This window comes from Tyto alba, unplaced genomic scaffold (assembly GCF_018691265.1).
Source record: "Tyto alba isolate M040663 unplaced genomic scaffold, T.alba_DEE_v4.0 Super-Scaffold_20000042, whole genome shotgun sequence".
NCBI classification, from domain to species: Eukaryota; Metazoa; Chordata; class Aves; order Strigiformes; family Tytonidae; genus Tyto; species Tyto alba.
In genome coordinates, this window is record NW_024881293.1 from 5602755 (window position 1) to 5623821 (window position 21067).

General features: G+C 53.0%; 1 protein-coding gene and 1 long non-coding RNA gene across 3 annotated transcripts; one reads left to right on the plus strand and one right to left on the minus strand.

Moving 5' to 3' along the window:
- Positions 1-4164: 4164 nt before the first annotated feature.
- On the minus strand, positions 4165-5995 carry HES4 (hes family bHLH transcription factor 4). Of its 2 annotated transcripts, none has more exons than XM_033007613.2 (4): positions 5800-5995; positions 5522-5617; positions 5316-5403; positions 4165-5186 (listed from the first exon to the last, which is right to left on the minus strand). In XM_033007613.2, exons 1-4 carry the CDS (start codon positions 5908-5910, stop codon positions 4600-4602), a joined length of 882 nt encoding a protein of 293 aa, XP_032863504.2. In that variant the 5' UTR covers positions 5911-5995; the 3' UTR covers positions 4165-4599. The 2 variants fall into 2 exon arrangements, with proteins under 2 accessions (XP_032863504.2, XP_042650563.1); XM_042794629.1 differs by having other exon boundaries at positions 5722-5995.
- A 547-nt stretch (positions 5996-6542) lies between these two features.
- On the plus strand, positions 6543-16434 carry LOC116965272. Its single transcript, XR_004409235.2, has 2 exons — positions 6543-6738; positions 11868-16434. It is a non-coding gene; the product is annotated as an uncharacterized LOC116965272 (long non-coding RNA).
- The last annotated feature ends 4633 nt before the right edge of the window (positions 16435-21067 follow it).

Consider the following 21067-nt stretch of genomic DNA (forward strand, 5'->3'; position numbering starts at 1 on the left):
CATCCTTCTGCCTACAGGAACGGAAGAGGTCCACAGAAGTGTACGTGCTAATTGGATATGCTAACTTCTGGCCGATCGGTAATACAATGGACAAGCTTTCAGTGCTTTTAATGCGTGTGGGATCGGCTTGTCTGTTGCGTAAGAGCTGTTCCATAGCTTTACGGGAGTGATTTATCTCTGGGTAATATGATGGGCTCTTGAATTGCAATGAAAAACCCTTTCTTTAACAATAGTTCGGGGCAACCTTATAATAACCTCCTCCACCTTCCCCAGAGAAATGCGTCAGTCAGATAAAGGAATTTGTTATCCGCACAGAAACATCTGCCCCCTTCCTCCAAAAGGACCGGCTTAGAGTGACAGTTACCCTTTCCGCACCATTCTGTGTTGCTTTTTAAAACAACAGTAATATCAAGCTTGGATGGAGTTGTTGGTTTTTGTGCTTTTTTTTTGTTTTGTTTTGTTTTTTTTTTCCCTACTGGCTTTGGTTGTGGAAAGATCACCTGAGCTAGATTTGTAGCGTTGGGTTTTATTTCATAATGATGGATGTGCTGGTTAAATGTAATGGAAGAGGCAAGATAGCAGAGCAGAAATTTGGCGCCAACTGCCTTGCTTTGAAAGAGCCTGCATTCCAGCCTGCCTAAGAGGGGCTAAATGGAAAGATCTGATTAAGCGTCTCAGTGTTGTGACCCTGACCTCAAAGAACACGCCGATTCTCTGGAGGAACTTCATTTCAATTAATCAGCTTAACAGCCTGAGTAAATCTGGCTGCATCCATTGAGCCAGAGGAACCGCTCCCTCTCCTCGGAGGGTCTCTGGGATGCACGATCCGAAAGGACGAGGCGGTGTGCGCCGGGTCGAGGGGGGTCGGGGATGCCCTCACCTCCCCAGCTGTCAGGAAGACGACCCCAGAGCCCCCCTGCCCCTCCGTAATGCCGGGGGCCTGCCGCCAGGACGGGCCGGGGGGGCAAGACCCCAGGCGGAAAGAGAGGGGTGGGCAGCCCCCACCCCTGCACCCCACGGGTCCTGGGCTGCATCACTCCCTCCAGGGCAGGGAAAGGAAACAGCTAAACAGCAGCAGAGAAGGGGATGTTGCAGCTGTAGTGGGAGGAGGAGGAGGGCAGGGAAGCAGCCGTGTGAGGCAGCGAGCGGAGCGCAGGCGGGAAGATAACCCCAGAAAATTTCCTCTCTGGGAAACTCGTAAGCAGAAGAACACAAAGGCAGCAGGGCGGGAGATGCAAAGGGAAAAAGGCTTCGGTTGAAGCCTCAGGTGCTTTTCCCCGGGTGGTTCTTTGCCAGCTGGTGAACCGGGCCAGCCCAGAAGCTGAAAGGGGCTTTGCTTCTTGCCTGGGGCCTTGCGGGAGACTCTTTTTCCTTGCACCGAACAGTACATCTCAGGGGATGCCTGCTGGGGCCGCAGGGCTGTGGAGGCATAGCTGAACCGCCACTAAACATTTCACTGAGTTTTGCAGCTGGAACTCAATTCCCCGCTCTGGTTAGCCTTCTGCCGGCTCTGGCAGCTGCTAGCTAACAGCTATCCCCATACCTAGTCCCTTGGAACAAGGGAGAGCTGTTGCAGTTGGGTTTGGGTGAAGGAGGCATCACTGGCTTGCTGGGTTTCGCTGCTGTCTTCCTCCTCTTCCTCCCGCCTCACTTTGCTCCACCACACCCAGATCATGCCTTTACACCCATGGACTTCTGGCTGCCTGCACCATTATCGCTTTGGCGCTGTGTCCGTCCCTTTGGACTTTTACCTTTCAGCCGCAGCGTACTTTGCTCTCTTATTGCACGTTTAAAAGGATAAGACCAAATTTAGCACAATCTGGAAAAGCAGCTGTATAGGAAGCCTTGAAGGAGCATAGCAGCTTCCCCCAGGTTGTAGAGGAATAGCCTGGCAGAGCCAGAAGAGCAGTTGCAGAAGCACAGAGTCTGGGTACAACCCAAGGACAGACACAATGACTGAACCCGAGTTATTAGGTCATCTGGAGTTAACAGCAACAGCGTCCCTTGGAAGGATTTTGAGCTTCTGGCGTGCAAGTTTTTTGGTGCCACGCACCTCATGTCCAGCTTCTGTACCCCTGGACCTAGGCACAGAGAAGCCTATGACTTGCCTGAGGCCGAAAAGAGAGGAAGTGGCAGTGCTGGATATAAAAACCTGTGGGGCTCTGCAGTGTTTCTGCAGAGGCTGAAATGCCCGTGGTACCCTTACGTGCTCGCATTTCAGGGTCTCAAGAAGCAGAGCAGCGAATGCCTGCTTCTCGCGCTGGGAGATGAGCGTCCCAGAGGAACACCGCGGCGCGTGTCGCGTTTGCGCTGCCGCAGTCGTTCAAAACCCACTCAGGAAAGAGTTTGTGCGGTGCCCGAACTCAGCTTGGCAGTCTCGCTTTTGGCCTGGGTACCTTGTCAATAAAATAAATTTGCTGAAACTAGGGGCGGTCTGGAGGGGACTGGGCAGTGAGGGACAAGTCCAGAGACACGGTGCTGCCGCGGGGAGGTATACAATTACACACAGGCGACAGGCAGGCTTTCATCTGCTCTTCCAAGCCTTCTTCAGACAGAAGAGGAGGGGTAGTAACTGGCTGTGGGGGATGGAAGAGAATTGCTGTAACATGATTTTATGTCTGTGATTGCATAACAAAACCTCCTGGGAACCTCCTGATTCAAATGGATACCTAGTGCTGGTTGTGGAGGACTTTCAGCACTGATCGATTGCCCACTGCTTTGGTGCAGAGGAATTGCTGGACTGGATCAGTACCAGGCTCCAAGCAGCCTGCACTCCCATAGCTAACCCTGGCCGAAACATCACGAAGGTGTAAAAAGCCTTCGGAAGCGGATAATCTGCTTTACATACCCCCTGCAACACACACATACACAATGCCATCTTCTTACAGAAGCTGCAACCTGATTGCTAATAGACCTAGACCTTGAAAGATGAAATTGCACTTCCATTCTAAAAAAAAAAAAAAAAAAAAAAAGTATCCCTGGTCTTGCTGTATTAATTGGATGTTCTGCAAACATCAAGGCAGTCTCTGAACTGTGAAACGCTGCCGGTCCCACCGCGACCCAATCCACCTAACCCAACCATCAGGAAAAACCCTGGGGCTTGGGAAGGGGGTGGTCAGGAGAATCCGCTTTGCCTGCGGGGATCCCACGGACTGAGGATGGAGCCAAGATGGGTTATGCCTCTGAACGTGGCTTTGGCATGCACCCATGTCATCTGTTGGCTTTTCTCGGGAAGATTAGACGATAGCCCCACCTCATAAATTTGGAGTAAAGCACACAAAGCTTTCCCTTCCGTATCGTGCATTCACTCTTAATGGTCTTTCTCCACACCACGGCCTTATTAATTGGTGACAATTGGAAGTGGTTAATTCTGTGTGTGTGAGGCTGCAATTGCTTCCACTTGGCCAGGATTCAAGTACTGGGGGTGAGTCAGAATGGGTGGCAAAACTGTCTTTTCCTCAGTTCCCTTGCTTACTGGAAAAAAAAAGCGCCACAACCCCGAGTTATTCTCTTTTATGAGGTAGGCATTGTGAGGCCAGGCAATTGAATTTACAACAGCATTGAGTATCAGAGTCTATCTGGCCCTGTCAATGAGAGTGGCGAGAAAAAAAAAGACACACATTAACCCTCAGCTCCGAGTTCCCAGGCGTTTCAATAGGGTTCCCAACTTCCCAAAGAGCCCGCTGCATACTCGATGAGACCCTTTATACCTTCTAATTACCCTCCTCACAATAGGGACAGACTCTCTTGCCTCTTTTGTAGGCGAGATAGTAACTTTTGCGCACACCACCCCCACAGACACAATCCCTACAGCAAGGTGGTGAGGAGCAGCGTTAATTCGGGGAGCTCTCGGAGCAGGTAGCAAGCAGCATGCCTTTCCTCAAGTTCCACCAGCAAATCTTTAGGAATCTGTTTCTTCTGAGTGGGAACATGACACTTGCCAAGCTCTCAGGAGACATTTAACACTTCCAGATCCCCCCCCTTCCCACAGCCCCCCCAGCTATCTTCCACAGCAATCCCTTCCAACAATCTTATTTAATCCTCACTCCTTTTTTGAAGGGGGTTACATACACAGCATGAGCTTGGTCCTGCCCACCCTCACACCAACAAAATGAAAGGAAGGGGGGGGCAAAAAAATAAATCTATTTCAAAGAGTTTATTTATTTAAACACCTGCAATTTTTTTTTCTTTTCTTTTTTTTGGAAGTCTTCAACACAGGCACGCACACACACACAGACAAACAGGATACAAACAACTTTGGCATTATACTTTTGAATATTTGTTACAAAACTATTTCTCATTTATTTTTTTTTTAAAAAAAGTATCTCAAATAAAGGCATTTTAAAGGAGTAAAAATACAAGTCGAGATCCCAACCTCTGAAAATAATAAATAGCACGTTCATAGCGAGGTCCTTTTTTCCTTTCTGTTTAAATCTGCTTAAAAAACCCAAACATAACAGGGCTCCATACAACGGAGCCAACAGAAGAGTGTTTGTTGTTTGTTTTTTTTTGTTGTGTTTTTTTTTTTTGGGGGGGGGTGGGGGGGGGCAGGGGGATGTAGGGAGGTGTGTGTGGGGGGGGAATATCATTTTAGGCAAGTCACCAAGGTCTCCACACGGATTCACTGCGCTCTCCGATGGGACTTCCCGCCTGGGACGCTGGAACAATGCTGCCCCCAAATGATGTCAACCCCTGCACCGGGGATGCCGACGGGGTGGCGGCCGCGTTCCCTGAGCCGCTGCCCGCGGACACCGGGACGTTGGCATTGGCATACAGGGGAATAACTGGTCCAGAACTGGGAGGAAAGGCTGGGTTCGGGATGAGAAAAGCAAACTGGCCGTCGGTAGCAGGGACGAGCTGGAAACCCCCGTAGACTTTGGGGGATAGGGCTTCGGCAGGGTTCAGTTTGCAGGGGACGGGCACGGCGCTGGCTGCTGCGGGGGGCAGCTGGACGTGCAGAGGCTGCTGTGCCAGATGTGCGGGCTGGCCGGCCGGCGGCGGTGGCGGCGGTGGGTAGTTCATGGCCACGATCTGACCCAGGCAAGCCGAGAGGTGACTGAGCAAGCGGGTCCTCACGTCGGTGTTCACCCCTTCGCAGGTGGACAGGAACCGCGTCACCTCGTTCATGCATTCGTTGAATCCAGCCCGGTACTTGCCGAGGACGGTGGGGTCGGCGCTGAGCGCGGCTGGAGAGCAGAAGGGGAGGCAGGTGAGCTGCACGTCGGTCCGGACCCCGGTCCCACGGAGGGGGGGTGTGTGTGTGTGCGTGTGTGTGTGTCTCCCCACCTCCACATCCCACCCGGGGATGCGCTTACCCGTCATTTGCGCCCGTTGGAGGTTCCGCAGGTGCTTGACCGTCATCTCCAGGATGTCGGCTTTCTCCAGTTTGGAGTGCCGGGAGCTCTGCGGGGAGGAGAGCGGAGTCGTCAGGGCTGCCTGAGGGGTCCCCCCGCTACAACCCCCTTCCTCTAAGGGTCCCCCACCCCACCCCATCCCGTGTGTGTGCGTGTCCCCCACTTACATCCTTCTTCAGCGCATCCAGGATGAGGGTCTTCAGCTGCCCCAGGCTCTCATTAATCCGCGCCCGGCGCCGCTTCTCCATGATGGGCTTGGAGGACTGAGGTGGGGGGGAAAAGCGGAGGCGGTCGGTCAGCCCCCCCGCGCCCGCTCCGGTCCCGGACACCCCCCATCCCCCTCCCCTCACACAACCCCAACACCGACCTCAGCACGACCGCGGGCTCGCCGCCATCCAGCGCCTCCGCTGTTGAGCCCCGCTCGACACCCGCCGCCGCCATTTACCTTCCGGTGTTCGCTGGCGCTCCGCGGTTTGTCCGGCGTGTGGCTGGCGCTGGCCGGCGCCCCCGCGATAGGCGAGGCGGTCGGTTTCTCCATGCCCGTGTCGGCGGGCATGGCGGCGGGAGGAGGAGGATGGCGGCGGGCGGGCGCGGGGCGCGTGCGACGAGGCGCGGGGCGCGTGCGGCGGCGGCGGCGGGGCCGGGCAGTCCCGGCGGCCGCGGCCCCCCCGGCCCCTTTTATACCCGGCGGCGGCTCCTCATTCGTGGGAAACCGCCGCCGCGGCCGTTCCCACACTCCCGGCGGCCAATCAACGCCCCGCCCCGCCGTTCAAGCCCGCCCCGCGGTTTCTGGACCCGTTGCATGATTGGCCCCAACCTCCCCCCTCTCCCCCCTCCACACACACCGTCACGCGCGCGCCCCGGGGCCACGTGGGGGGGGGAAAGGGGGGAGGGTGGGGGGGCTGCGCCGGAGCACCACCGGTTCCGCCCCCCCCCACACACACACACGCACAGACACTCTGCGTGCAGGGGGATGGCGACGGGAGGGGCTGAGTGCGACGGGAGGGGCTGAGTACGCGGGGGGGGGTGCGGGTATCCCCGGGGCGGCGGGGGAAGCGGCGGCTGGCGCGGCACGCGAGGCCGCGGCCGGCCAATGGGCGGCGGGAGAAAAGGGAGGGGCGGGGGGGGAGCCGCTCAGCGCCCATTGGCTGGCGGCCGCCCCCGCTGTCAATCAGGCGGCGTGGCGGACGGGCGGGCGGGCGGGCGGCCGCTCGTGCCTCCCGCCCCCGAGGAGACGCGGCGCGCGCGCGCGCGCGCCCTCAACACCCTCTCTCCCCCCGCCGCCGCCGCCGCCGCCCGCCGGAGCACGTGCCAGAGCGCGCCCCCGCCATGGGAAAACCCCGCCCCCGCCGCCGCGGGAAAAAAAAAGGCGGGGGGGGTGTGGGTAAGGAAAAGGGGAGGGGGGGGGTGTTACCGGCCCCCGCGGCATGCCGGTGCGCCGAGGGCACGCGTGGGAGCGGCGGGGCGGGGAGCGCGGAGTCTGCGTCTGCGGGGGGGGGGGCCGAGGAGGAATCCGGGGGTTCCGCGACCTGCCCGCGCGTGTGCGCAGCCCCCGCGGCGTGGGAGTGGGGGGCGGAGGGAGCCCGACGCACACACCTCCCCACCACCACCCCCCCCACCCCGCGCCTTCCCACACCTGCTCCGCATTACGCTTTATTAACCACCCACCCCCCCTTCGGTTTAACCGGTCAGGAAGGGTCAGGACCCCCCTGGAGTCGAGACACCCCCCTTCTCTTTTCCCACCCCCCCCCTTCCTCCCCTAGAATTTTCCCTCCCCACGCCCCGTGGATGCACTGACGGGGCGCCCGCAGCTGCGCCCCCCCGCCCAGCGGAAATTGGGGGATTTGCGGTGGGGGACACCCCCTCCCCCAGGTCCCTGCAGCCCCCCTGCACGGGGGCATCTCGGGTGGCAACCTCACAGCCCGCAGCCGAGCTCCTGCCGGGGCTGCGTGGGTCCCGGCGCCCACGCACAGCCCCGCGGGGGCCGGGGTGGTCTCCCGAGGGTCTCCCGCAGCCCCGAAACGTCCTGTCGTGCGGAACTGCCGTCGTTAAGCAGCCTTGAAGCCCTTTGGCTAATTTCAAAACCTGCCTATTTAAAGACCTTTTTAGAGAATGCAGCAGACGTATTAAATCTCTGTGCTGCAGGCTTAAATCTTTTAATAATCATAAATTGGGTATTAGCTTTCTGTAGACCAACATCTGAAATTCAGAATATCTTGACTCGGAACGCATGACGCCTTTTTTTCTCCTTTTACCAATTCCCAAGCAAGGATGAAAGTCAGCTGCTAAAATGTTGAAAACTCTCCTATGAAAACGTGTTCGATTCTCCCTCTGAAAACCAAACACGACATGGCTCAGTTTGGGGAAATTTTTTTGGAGGAGAACATAACCACATACTACATTTAATCCCTATTGTTGGCCCAGCTCGTGCTTTGCTTTTAATTTGCTCCAATGAATCATTCCCTTTGCCTTAACCGTTTCTGCAGCCAGGGCTGTAATTTGGGCATTTGCTGGCGTTGCTGCTGCACTGGGCTGTGGACATGCTCCCACACCTGAGTGGGGCTACGGGGACATCCCCGGGGGGGGTGTGGGGGTGTCACCTTCCGCATGCTGCCACTCATCTCCTTTTCTCTGGGCTGAAAGCACAAGTGTCGTGAGTTTGGTGGCCTCAGCCTGGCCCCGGGGTGGGTGGGGGGAACGCTAGCAGGCTGCAGAGCTGCAGGAGGGCAAACGGCCTCTGCAGTTAGGGTGGGGGGGTGGCCCAGGAGCTCCCCGTGGAATGGGTGGGGCTCCCACACTGGCAGAATGTGTCCCAGATTCCCACCTCCCTGGGGTCTCTCCCCGTTCACTCGCTCCGGGTCCTCTGGCATGGCTAAGAGTGGGGCTGGAGGGATTCAGGACACCGAAGAGAAGGAAGGAAGAAACAAAACAAAACAAAAAATAAAGGAAGAAAAACTCTCAGAAATATTTCCATTCTCATTGCTGCATCAGGTTCTGAGCCTTTAATTTCAGGTGCAATTTTTGGTGATTGGCCCCAGCCAGACTGCAAAATGCACACAAGTATGATGTACCGTATGGAACAGCATCATCTTCCTGCAGACATCAAAGGATCCAGAGGAATACAGTTATTTCAGGATCCTTTTCCTCTATCACACTAACACACACGTGAGCATAGAAACAGCAGTTCTTGGCTGAATTGTGATTTTTGGTTTGTGGGAGGCATGTTCTTTTTCTGGGTAAGCGTTACTTATCTGAATGCCCACAAAGTCTAGCCTATTCCTTTGCGAAAAGCGCACCGAGGTGCATGGTGCCTTGCTGAAGAATAATAAATGTTTGCTTTATAAGTCTCATTGGAAAGGTTCAGGGATCTGTTTCCTTATGAGACCAATAAAGTGCAAAACAACAGCCCTTTGTGCAATCTCCCTTACTCATGTAAAAATACTGTGAGGAAATAACTAATAACAAAAATAGTGTCCCTTCTTTGACAGTTAATTCTGAGTGCATTAATTACATAATTAAGGTGAAAAAAAATAACATTAAGCGAGCAAGTTTTTCAACAGAATGTACATCAAATTATGCAATTCCCAGGCTGGGACCAGTGATTATTGACTGTGCTCCTCTCCAGAGAGAATTCTTCTGCACGTGACAACTTGGGAGAATTTTTGTCGTTCTAAAACTCTGACATAACACATAGCCTTTCTCCTCAATTTTCAGATGTGTTCAGGTTTCAAAGCTCAGTGAAATCTGGGGAAAGGCTCTCATTTCCTTAAGTAACTTCAGATTAAGCCAGAATTCCGTTTTACCCCAGGACTGGTATTTTGGAGATACTGTGTTGCTTTGCGCCCAGTCTCGTCCTTACCTCAACCCACATTTCGATAAAGCCGCAGTTCCAAACCTGAGTCAGAGGTTGATTGCAAACCCCTCCCAGAACTGGGAGAAAAGCTCAATTCCAGTTTGGAGCTGTGTTCTTGCCATGACTCTTTGGGAGCAGGGACGTGCCCGGCAATACTCATGCTGGATAGCTGCGTGTTGGCTGAATTGGTTCATTAATTAGATTTGAACCGTAAGCCCCTGTCCTGCCCCCCGCTTTTGCTTTGTGATCTGGTGGGCTGCCGAGGCAGTGGTGTTAAAGGAGATAAGGGTATTTCCCAGCAGACCCCCTTCTGCAGCATTTTACATCCCTTTAGTGGCAATTTAGCCTGCGTAACGGCGACAGGATGGGGCACAAACAACCCGCCTTCCCCTCTGGTACCCTCCTCACATGCCGGCTCCGGCTGTATTCTGCACGGACAAAAGTGATGGAGCTACACCCAGCGTTTCCCATCGCTGGGACAGGCTCCCCGGGCTGGCAGGGAGCACTCAGGGACTGGAAATCTCCCCCGCCATGGTCTAAGGAGCACAAAAACTAGCGAGGAGCAATTGGATCTCCTGTTCGCAGCTCTCAGTCTGGGTGCAGAGGGTGTGCATGGGTGCAGGGGGATTGTGTAAACCCCTGGGGATTTCAGCTGCCAGGCAGGTGTCAGAGAAACGTGGGGCTGTTTGGGGACACAGGGTAGAGAGTGGTGCTGAGCAGAGGGTGGGCAGACACTTCCTCACAAGGGCTTTTCTCCTTATGAGCAGCTTTGCTCATTTTCTCCTCAATGGAGTTCACTGGCAAGGTCCATAGGAGATGTCAGAGCAAGAAAAAGCATGATTGGTGAATTGCAGTGCAACTGGAATTGCATTTATTCACCTGCATTTAATCCTACTCTCGTGCAACTATCCACTTGCAGTTAGTGCTACTCTGGCTTGGTATGATTTGGGTTTTAGTTTGTGTCACTGGCAACCTGTCCTGAGTACGCACTGGGAAAGTGAAAGTCTTTAAACTGTCTCTGGATGGAGTCCTGGGATTTTCCTTCTTCAGGCTTATGTGAAAAGTCCCTGTGATTCCTCTCTGGGCATGGCCTATATGTTTAATCTTGATCCCTTAAAAAACCACCATGTACATACATGTTGTATTTTTAAAAAAAAACAGTTTAAAGGCTCTTTCCGCCCGAAGACTGGCAATGTGAGACAGGTTATTAATCCTAATATTGCCGTTTGATTAGATAAGAGAGAACAGAAGAGGACAAACTGCTCGTGGCTGTCTCCACTTGTCCTTGCCCAGCCTGGATATGCACAGGATCTCCAGCTCTCTTTGATCACTAAACCCAATTTTATTACCGCCAGGCTTCTAAAATTTTGAAGCACAAGTCAAAAGCTTGCAGCTGGGGTGAAAAGGCTCATAAAAGGCCCCGGGTCCCAGGGGGCTGAATGCAGGTTTTGTCTCCTTCTTCGAGCCCTGCCTGCTTGTGCCCCTGGCCGAGCCTTGTTCCCCAGCTCTGTTTGTTCTGGGTATTGTTGGGCAGACAGCTGTGGCTGTGTTCAGCCACTCCAGCGCCTGTTTGCCCAGGGATTGGGCTGTAATCCCTCCTGGATTTCCCCCTGCTTGATCCCATGCAATCATCCCCTGCCATCCATCACTTTGGATAGTGTGTCAAAGGGAATGCTGAAGGAGAAATTAAGACATTAAGGCCTGGCAGATTGTGAGGAGGTTCTTTAGCGGACTATAATGTGTAACAAATTACAGTACAGCCTTCTGCCCCGAGCATCCTTTTCAAACCTAGCACAGCCTCTTTTGTCCCTCCGGAGCTTACCGCTCTAATCAGCTGAAATTAATTATCAGGGTCGTCTGACTTGCAAAATCCCCCAAACAAGCCCAGGGCCAGAAAGGGGTTTGGGGAAACACGGAGCAGTGTTTTGTGTATGCCTGCCTCCCTCTGACCCCCTGGCCCATCTCTGCTCCTCCTTATCTCTCCGGTGCCTGTTAGAGTCGCTTCTGAACCGCTTCACATCGGGAAGGAACTGCAGGCTCGCACTCCTCCCCTTATCACTTATTCCCCCTTATCCACGGAGCCAGGCTGGGCCCAGGCGCCTTCACAAAGCTTCTGAGTCGAGGCCGGGTCTCGCAAAGCAAAAGCTCTTCCTTCACTGTGTCTCGAGGCGTGCAAAAGGTTTCCCCCGTTTGCTTGGTTTCGCGCTGTCTGATTTCTGCACGTTCCCTGCGTCCGACACGTGCTGCCCACTCGGGCTGCACCGTCACGTTGTGCACGGGAACACAATTAGAATAAACCAAAAGCATTCTTTTGCTCCGAGGAAATGTCGGGTCTCTTTCAGCTAAACGCAAAGATATTTCTAAGAAAATTACTGTCTGCGCTAATAAACTATTATTCATTGTGCCTGCTGCTATTAAGGACATCCTTTTCAGGGCTGCGAAACTGGCTGTGGGAATGCAACGATGGTAACGCGGCAGGAATTTTGCAACATTAGAAATGGAGATTTTCTGGGGCTCTTTTGCTATGAAGCAAATGGGTTTTAATTTCTTTTCTCACCTCCCTTCCTCCTTCCCCGCCCTTGGAAATTTTAGCGAAAGAAAATTGCAACTGCCTACACAAAAAACCTTTCTGAAGGCATTGCCCTGGTTTTGTCTTTCAGTGCTGAGAGCCTCCGTTGAGCTGCAGCGATAGAATAGACCAGCTGATTGAGACAGATGTTCTCTTCTTTAGCAAGTGCCAACACTTTGCCCAAACACATATTTGCTGACTTACCCTTAACTGGAAAACATCTTGAAAAGGCGGCGGAGATAAAAAGGAAGGGAACGAAGCCGCGTTGTGTCCAGATTTAACACAGCCCAGTGCTCCATTCTCTAAAACCAGTCCTGGTTGAAGAGGTCCCTTTCACTGGATCCTGTTCATTTGTTGACGGATAATAGGGGCTGAGTTGCGGCAATCCGTGTGCAGAAAGCAGAAAATAGAGTCAATTACATCTGTATTAGATGGCCTTGGGGAGAAAATCTCCTTACATGCCTTCCACTGATACTGTTCTTAATTATATTGGCTAAGGAGCTACCTATGTTAAATCCAAGCACAACTCGAGCTGCTCTAAATATAGAACCTAAAATATCTCCTGAGAAGGTAATGGCGGTGATGTAACTTTCCAGCAGCACTCTAAATTAGGCTTTTTAATTTGCCCACAATAAACTTCTCAAAATGAGACGGTGCGATGATGCCATCACCCCCTTTCTGTGCCTTAGGGGCTCCTGACCCTGCTCAGCCCTTTTCCTCCTTGGAGGGGATGCTGAAGGCGGGATGCGGCACCGTGCCGGTCCCCGGCCCGGGGGATGCTCCGGGGATGCTCACCGGGTCCTGCCCAGCCCCGGCTGTGGCTGCCCCTGCGTGGAGCCAAGCACAGCGTGGGCAGGGGCGCAGCACCCACACCCGGTGGGGTGACTCAGAGCGGCTCCACCATGTCCTGCCTCAGGTTCAGAGCAGAGACGTGAAAATCTGCCCTTTTGCTGGTTCTCTTCACCCCCACCTGGGGAGAAATGAGTGGCTGAATGCTGCAGGATGGGGTCTGCATTGCTTCTCCCTGCCCTGGCTGGGGCTACGTGGCCACCAGTAGCCCCACTGGGCAGGCTGGGCTGGAGGGGTGCTGGGGTGTCCCAAAGCTTTCGCCCTCTCCTAGGGCAAGTCAGTTGTCCTGTTGCTCTGCTCCTCCAGTCCTCGGTTGGGTGCTGCTGTCTCCCAGAGTTTGGAAGAGCACAGGCATTAACTGGGAGTGCGGGCAATGATACACGGACACTTCCTACGGGACCTAGGAGCATAAATGATCCACAGTATGGCCCTTTTCTTCTCAAGTTTTTATGTAGAGTAGGTAAACTCCATAGGCCTGTGCCATCCAAACAACCAGGACAAGTATCTGCGATATTTCACAGCCCCTTTCATTTTGGTTTCCCTTAATCTTATTAAGTGTCTGTTCCCATACCTGGGGGAAAAAAAAAAAAAAAAAAAAAAAAAAAAAAAGCCATCAATTATATTTGCTTTGCCTTTGAAAAGATTTGTCATTTTGCCATCTGTAGGCAAGCATGCTCTGCAACAATAGGTTTTGTTTGACTTCTCTAGTAAAAAGGTCCCTAGTTTTTTTCTTGGCCCCATCCACAGCTTGCTTTCCCCCCGCCTCATTCTTTTCAGCGAGCCTGTTGATGAGCTTGGCCTAATCAGATTAACTCAACCCAGACACAGCAGTGGCAGTTTATTCTCTTTTAAAAGGACTCCACGGTTTCCTACAAACTTTTTGTAAACTCTTCATCTCCGGCTAAACTCTTTTGTAAGCTGTATCCAATGGACTCTTTGAGAGACCCACACTCGCCGTCAATGAAGACCTGTTAGAATGGGTCACTAATCCAAAAGAGTGGAGAAATGCCTTTAAAGCCGTGCACTGATGCATTGGGAGCCCTGACTAGCACCCGCAGAAAGAGAGGATTGAATTCCCAAATAGCTGGAACATTTAATTTGATTCCTAAAATAAATATTTTGAAAAAGTCCATCTTGTTTACAACTCTAATGAAATAAGCTATTTTCCTCTGAAGTTCTCTGGGTGCTGGGACACGCTTTGGTGTCTGCTCTTTACCCAGCCCACCCTTCCCCTCAAACAAACCCACAAGGAGCTCAGAAGAAGACAGAAAACAAAGCAACAGCTTCTTGACCGGTTTTTACAGTTCTGGGTGTTCACGCCGCTTTGCTGCTGGCAGGCGCCAGGAAAAAATCCGTTTGGGACTTTTTAACGTGCCACCATTCCTGAGCTGGATGGGAGGCTCCTCGCTGCTCTTCCCCCTTCACTTTGGGATTTGGATTCCAGCCCTCTGGAACCACGAGGAGAGGTTGCTCCGTTGCCAGGGGGAGGATGGAGTGACTTGGATGTGTGTGTAACGCCCAGCTACACGCGGGTGCAACCCGGAGCCCCCCAAGCTGGGCGGCAGAGCTGCTGCTCCCTGCTCCCTCCGGCATTCCCGCTCCCGAGCTCGGGAGCCAGCATGGAGCTGCCGGACATGATTGGAAGATTTCTGATGCGCGGCGGCCGGGAAAAAGGATTTCTGGGATGCTTCCTTTCTTTTTTAGCTGGAGATGAACGTAGCTGCAAAGGCTGGGCTGGATACACGTGGCACAAAGATGCCATTTCCCCCGGGGAGGCTGGGTGTGGGAGCAGGCTTGGCTACGGCCACGCAGCCAGCCCCAACGCAGCACCACAGCACCAGCAGCAGTGCAGTTTCTGCAGCTCCAGCCCTGATGCAATTTCTGCAGCACCAGCCCTGATGCAGCGCTGCAGCCAGCCCCGATGAATCCAGGAAGAAGAGGGAGCCCAAACTCTCCTCCCAGCCCCCCATGTCACGAGGAGGATGCACTTGTGCTCATGCTTGTAAAAAAAAAAAAAAAAGCCATCTAGGCCCATGTTTCAACATCCAGAGATCCTCTTCGTAGCATCACACCGGACCTTTTCCTTCGGAGATTTTCACTCCTGTAGTTGTTGTGAGCTTGTGATTGGCATGGCTGAACAACTTCATTGTGGAGAGGATTTCATGGCATTCAGTGGAAGTTTCCACTTCTTTAGAGTCGCACAGAGAAGATTAACGTTGTGACTTCATCCCCCTGCCATTGTCAGTGTGACTTAGAGTCATTTCACGTCTTTGATAAAACCTACCCCAGTTAAAAATAAGCAAAGAAGATCCCACAATGCACACAATGAGCAGAACAACTCCCTGAAAAATACCCTATTGTCTTCCAGGAAGAAGATGGTAATTTTTCATGGTATCAGCTTTATATTAAAAATTACATTGAATGGCAAAAAGAGTTGTCTTAATTGGGTGGGACAGACAGCACACCCTGTCTGGCACCCCTCCTACTCCCTGCAAAATAGTAATATAGTCCCTCGCTAGCTCATGGTCTTAGGACACGTTGGCTCCCCTAAGCATCGCAGAGAGAATGTTCTATCTCCAGACATTTCTCAGGTAGATTTGGAGTTGAATGCTCCAAACTTCCTCTGAACAGACAAAATATTAACTTTTGTTCTGTTCTCCGCCTGCTATTCCTACTAAAGGCATTATGGCTGGATTAAAACCTGTTTGAAAATAAGATGAGAAAAATGAGCCTAGGATTTGTATTTTGAAGGAAGTAGAACACAAATGAATCATTCTTAAGCCTACAGTTAACCTAACCGGTTGCTCTAAGGAACAGCACAAGGGAGGAAGGCAAATGGAGAAATCCAGAGACAAGTAGCCAAGATCTTTGTAAAATTAAGGTGAGAGACCCTAAGAAACCGCCGACGGAGTGGTGATGTGCTTGGAGCAGGGCTAACCTGCCTCCGCACACCGACTCGTTTGTCAATAGAACCCCATTCTGTAAATGACCCCCCCCAGTTCCCAGCCGGTCCTCTCCATCCATCTGGGACTGCCCACCCACGTTCTCTGCCCGTCCCTCAACCACGTCCCCGCCAAACAGCTTCGTCACAGCTCCAGCTGGATCATCGGGAAGGAAGCTCCCAAGTCTGCAGCCCTCGAGGTTGACAGGGCTGTGGTGGCCGCCTGGCCTGTTCGCGGTGCTCGCCCTTTTATCGCCCAACATTAATGGTTTATGGCAACTGGGAGCGAGCGATGAAAGGGAAACTGCTCTGGCTGCGGAGGGCCTTTGAATAACCCTCTTCGTTTCCCAGGATGGATAACAAAACCAGCTCCTCCGGAGAATGCCAAGGCCATTTGGCCGCCTCGAAGGGATGCTTGGAGAGCTCCACTTGCCAAGTGTCCCAGTGGCCACGGCAGGGCTGACCAGTAAGCCCAGAGGTTCTCTGGGCTGCCCTGGTCGTGGCCTCGGGGCACGCAGCGGGTCTCACCCTTGCCAAAGTCCCCACCACTAATCCAAAGCCTTGTTCTTACCCCCAGGTTTGAACAACAGGAAAGCTTTTGTTTAAAAAAGGGAAAGAAAGGGAAGTTGGGGCCCGTCTGGCTTGGGAGAGTCAGGTTGTGTGCTTGCCTGATTATGTGCTAATTGGGATTTTAGCAGAGATTGTCCTGTCACGTGCAGGTGGCCAGTGACAACGTGCCTGTGACTGAAGAGCAAGTCTTGACATAAGGAGAGTCCGGGAGCTCGCTGGGAGCCAGCTCTTCCTGTCTGATCTTCTGCGTGCCCGTCTGGCGCTCCATGAATAATTAATAAATTAATGATACACCTCACCGCTGTACGTTAAATACAATGGCAGCTCGCAGCTGAAACCTGCTGCCGTGCAAAAAAACCTGGCAGAGTGCTTGGGTGAGGGCAGATGGGTTCATTACGGAGGGGGGTGGCACGTGGAAAGGTGGCTTTGGACGGGGGTCCGGGGGGGCGTGGGGAGCCCTGCCGAATTTTGCAGCACCCTTTGTCTGCAAGGGAGATTAAACCCTGTTAATGTGATCTGGCTGCGTGGGTGAGACCGGGCTATATGTAAAGCACTCTCCTTGGTCACAGGAAGGTTTGCAGGGCTGGGGTGCTGGGCTGTGTCCTGGGGGGTTTGGGGCCACCCGTGGGCGACTCGGCCACGGGAGCGGTGTCCTTACAGTGGGCTTTCCCAGGTTTGCAATTGCTCCTCAGGGAAATGACCAGTCTGATAGCAACCAAATTTGGAACAGAGGATTTCAAATAAGGGGGTTGGTCAGACTTTTCCTTTTGGTTTGCCAAAACTGCTCAGTCAGGAGTTGCTGCACTACCTTGCAGCGGGTTTTCAGGTCATGTTCAGGAAAATATAAAGACCGGTCAACGATCTAAAAGAGCTGATGGTAGAAAATTATTACATGCCAAAAAGAGAGAACTGGGTTAAGGCTGCAAGGTTGGGCACAGAGCACTTTAGAAATGCTGCTTCAGCTTGCGTGGGCAGCCCCATCTCAGCGCCTTCGTGCGTGATGGTGTCTAACACTGGTTGTGAGCCGTGTCTCTGTAGGAGCCCCGGCTCATCTTGTGCACAGCTTTGGTCGATGTTTGCCGAGCCCCTGGCTCACACACAGCAGGAGCTGGATGGTGAATGCGACAGGGGCAGGTGGGGAGAAAAGGCAAGGCCTCCTCCAGGCAGTTTCATCCCCTCCGAGTTTGCTGCAGGCATCTCCTTTCCTGCAAAAGCAGACAGCTAGCACGGAAAATTTCAGCGTAGGCACCAGAGGGCTGGCAGAGTGACAAGCAACGAAACCTGAGGTCTTATAACAGGATGCTTCAAGCAATCCCTACAGCAGGCAGGGCTCCAAGTCACCTCCCTGGCACCGGCTGCGAGCGTCCAGCACCTCACCGGGGGGCTCAGCACCTCACCGGGGGGCTCAGCACCCGGAGGGGGGGTGAAACACCAGTTTCACGGGTCACCGCCGGCGCCTGGAAATGGGCCGACTGAAAAGGGAACTTGAAGGGGCCGTTCCTGCAAGGTAGCCCTGGATCCAGCAAAGCGTGGGGCATTTGAAATTCAAGCCGGGCTGGGGCGGTTTGCAGAGGCAGCAGCATCTTCCCAGGCCGGGGGCTGCAGCGCCAGGCTCTGAGCTGCTTTTGCTGTAGGGCCTTGTTAGCAGCATGTGCTGTGCTGAGAAGCCTTTGCCCAGGGTGGTGTGAAATCCTCTGTCCTCTCCTGACGTGCCAGGCATATAAACATGACGTTCCCCTGGTCCCTGCAGAAGCCTGCTGCATCGCAGGGGGAAAAGGTTTAATGAAAAATTTAAAGGCCGGCGTCTTAAAATAAATTCCAATCCTGGCTGAAATTTCACAGCGGCTGCTAAATGTCTCTCGCTCTAGGACTTGTGTGCGGGAAGTGAAACAATTGCTCCCTTCCAAGAGAAAAAATGGGCCTTGTTCCCTCGCTGGGCTGGTGAGACATGAAGCCAGCTCCACCAGAGGGGTGGGAGGTGATGGATGTAATTAAAAGCCCAGAGGGAGGGAGGGAGGAGGGAAAGAGGGAAGAACAATAAATGGACGCAGCTTATCTTGCGGCTGAAAGCTGATCTTCATGGACATGTAACATATGGTATTTTCAATAATGGATAAACAGTTTAAAGGGGACCTGCAAATGTTGTCTTTTAATGAGCTAGCAGCAGGGTTATGTGCTGAATACCCTCAACTCACCTTTTATCTTGCTCCCAGGTCCCCCCAGTTGTGGCCAGCCGGGCTCCCGCTGGGCTCTGAAGCCCCAGCACACACTATGTCATGTCACAGCTGCCACAGACCCAGCCCGGTGGGGTCGAGGGGGTGAATATAATTACCCGAGCTGGACTTTGGCCAGGACAGCAGGGCTAGTTCCCTTACTCTTGCAAAAACTACTGTGGGATCTTTAATTACCACCGCAGGTCAAGACCCTTGGTTTTACCAGCACATTTCATCTCTAAGACGGCATTTCTGGCAGCCCAGGGGCTCCCCGCAGCCTCCACTGCGTTAGCGTCGGAGCACCAAATCGTGCCTATTTTACAGGTGCCACCTCTTGAAAATATATGGAAGCAGCAAACGAGCATTATCTCACGAGCGGGTTCCAGGCTTGCTGCTTCGAGCATCTGTTTTTGCATATCCCCGGAGGAGAGAGGCTGGAGGTAAATGTCCCGAGGCAGCCCCTGGAACAGCCACGCAGCCCGTGCTGCTGCGTGGAGCTGCTCTCCAGGACTGGGGCCAAAAGATCTGTGGGCACAAAGGAAACTCTTGCCCCAGAAAAAAAAGTGGCATGTGGAGAGCAGTCTCCAGAACCTGGTGCCTGCCTTCACTGTGGGAAATGCTGAGCAGCTGGAGCCTGTATTTGCCATAGAAGCCATGCCCAGATGAAAATGAGAAGGCTCGAAGAGGCACACTGAGGTCTTGGCTCCACCTGCACCTCATGGGCTTAAGTAGAGCTCGGGGGACTTGGAGACACTGGGAAGAGACACGTTCAGCCCTGCAAGTGCTTTTCCATTGATGGGATTTAATTTAAACTCTAGGTTCATTTATTTTCTCTCCCCTGGGAAATAGTTAGTGGAAGCAATGCCTGTCCAATGTACGCCTTGAAAGCGGGGTGGCTGTGTAGAAGGGAGTTAGGAAAGCTTTTCCCAGTGCAGCTTTCCCTCCGTTCCCGCGGGCGGCCTGGGAAGGGGAGATCCCAGCCACCTCCTTGCTGTGTTCACAGCTAAGCAAGGGGACGGTCAAGCTTCTGTTTCCTCAGAATTGCAAAGAGAAGGACAACTTGCAGATTTAAGCTCGTGGCCCAGGTGGGAAGGCAGCTGGCTGGTTAGTGACAGGGGGGCATAACGCCTGCACTGGGAGTGTACTGGGAGCAGGGGGTGAAATGGGGCAACCAACCTGTGTGGGTTTTGGAACTCCTCCATCCACCCCCACTGACAGGCCTTGCCTCTGTAAGACATTATATGTGTTTTAAATCACCATTGGGCCTCCACTGGGTTAGGGTCAGGATACCAGCTATGGCAAACTGGGAGGATGCAGTGCCTGGTTTATCTCCAGCGCCTCACAGTCTAAGAGCATGCTTCCAGGGGGTTAAACTGAATCCACTTTTGAGGCTAAGCTTTCAGCTGGCATAAATCTGTGCGGATCCTTCAAAGCTCTGGTGCTTTACATCAGCTCAGGCTACGGGCAGCCATGCTCTCTTTTCATGCTGTAATCTCTGCACATGCTTACACTCGGAATTACCTTCTTCATCCTTTTACATCCCCTAATGCCCACCAACCTCACCCGCGTCAGCCTGAGGTTCACGTTTGTGTTAGCTTCTGCTGGACCACCGTTGAGCATGCCCTGTGTCTTACACTCCTTGGAAAGCTAAACTGCACTGGAGCTCATCACACATTAACAGGGGTATAGAGATAAGGCTAGAGAGCTCTCTCCTCATCACCTGAGAGAAACACAGGATTTGCATTTAAGAGGCGTCCATCGTGCAGGCATGGTTCACAGCGTTTGTTTAATACCCTTCTATAAGTCAGCTTTTCTTATCTGTGGGAGAGAAACTGAGCTCGGGTGACCCTGGTGCTGATGAGAGTGCAGGGCAGGACACGCTCCCGCAGTCCAGGCTCCTCTGAACCCAGAGCTGGGCTCCTCCTGAAACACCTGAACCCCCCATTCCCGACTGCTGGCACGTTTCCTTGGGTTCAGACCCTTCCCATCTTTCAGGCAAAGCCCTGGGAGTCCGGGGCAGTTTTAGTTAACTGCAAATATACATGTGTTTTGGGAGCCATCTCCTTTTGTACCAGCTCATTAGGGGAAATAAATGGCCCCTGACCATCTGTCATCTTTGTGCAGGTACCTGGCAGAGAGGGGTGGGAAAAGGCGTGGAAGATCCTTAATCCGCTCAGGCTTCAGCAAAGTGAACGATGCTTCCCACAATATAATTACAGCAGTCCTGCTGGAAGTGACAGACCTAGTGAGTGGAAATAGATGAATGTAATTAAAATCCCAGGGAGAGAGCAATGGAGACAGAGTCACACAGAAGAGCAGTGAAGGGAGAAAGAGTGGTGGAGGGCGAGGAACCAAATAACAGGAGGCGCCTGGTCTTGAGGATAGGGAACATATGCTGATTTCTTTAATGAAGAAAAAGGATAGAAACTTATTGCTGATAAAGTCTTGTCTTTCCCTCTCTTCTAATTGCCTTTTAAAAAAATGTTATGGATTTAAAGCCTGAAGTACAAGTGTAACCATCCAGTCTGACCTGATGCGTCCACAATGGGCTTTGCATCCTGATATGAGGGTTTGTCCTCCAAAGCTCCATGCCACTGCCTGTGGATTAAAGTAAGTTTTGTTCTCTCAGCATCCCTGGTTTAAGAGGCTGCTGGTATCAGGTGATGAGCTGCATGAAGTCTGCAAGAGATACTGCCCAAATTCTCCCAGTGGCATGTG

Coding starts and splice junctions, on each gene's coding strand:
- HES4 (XM_042794629.1), bottom strand. CDS start 5,910: ATGCCCGCCGACACGGGCATGGAGAAACCGACCGCCTCGCCTATCGCG. Junction 5,404..5,521: donor TGGATGCGCTGAAGAAGGAT/GTAAGTGGGGGA, acceptor TCCTCCCCGCAG/AGCTCCCGGCACTCCAAACT. Junction 5,187..5,315: donor CCAACGGGCGCAAATGACGG/GTAAGCGCATCC, acceptor TCTGCTCTCCAG/CCGCGCTCAGCGCCGACCCC.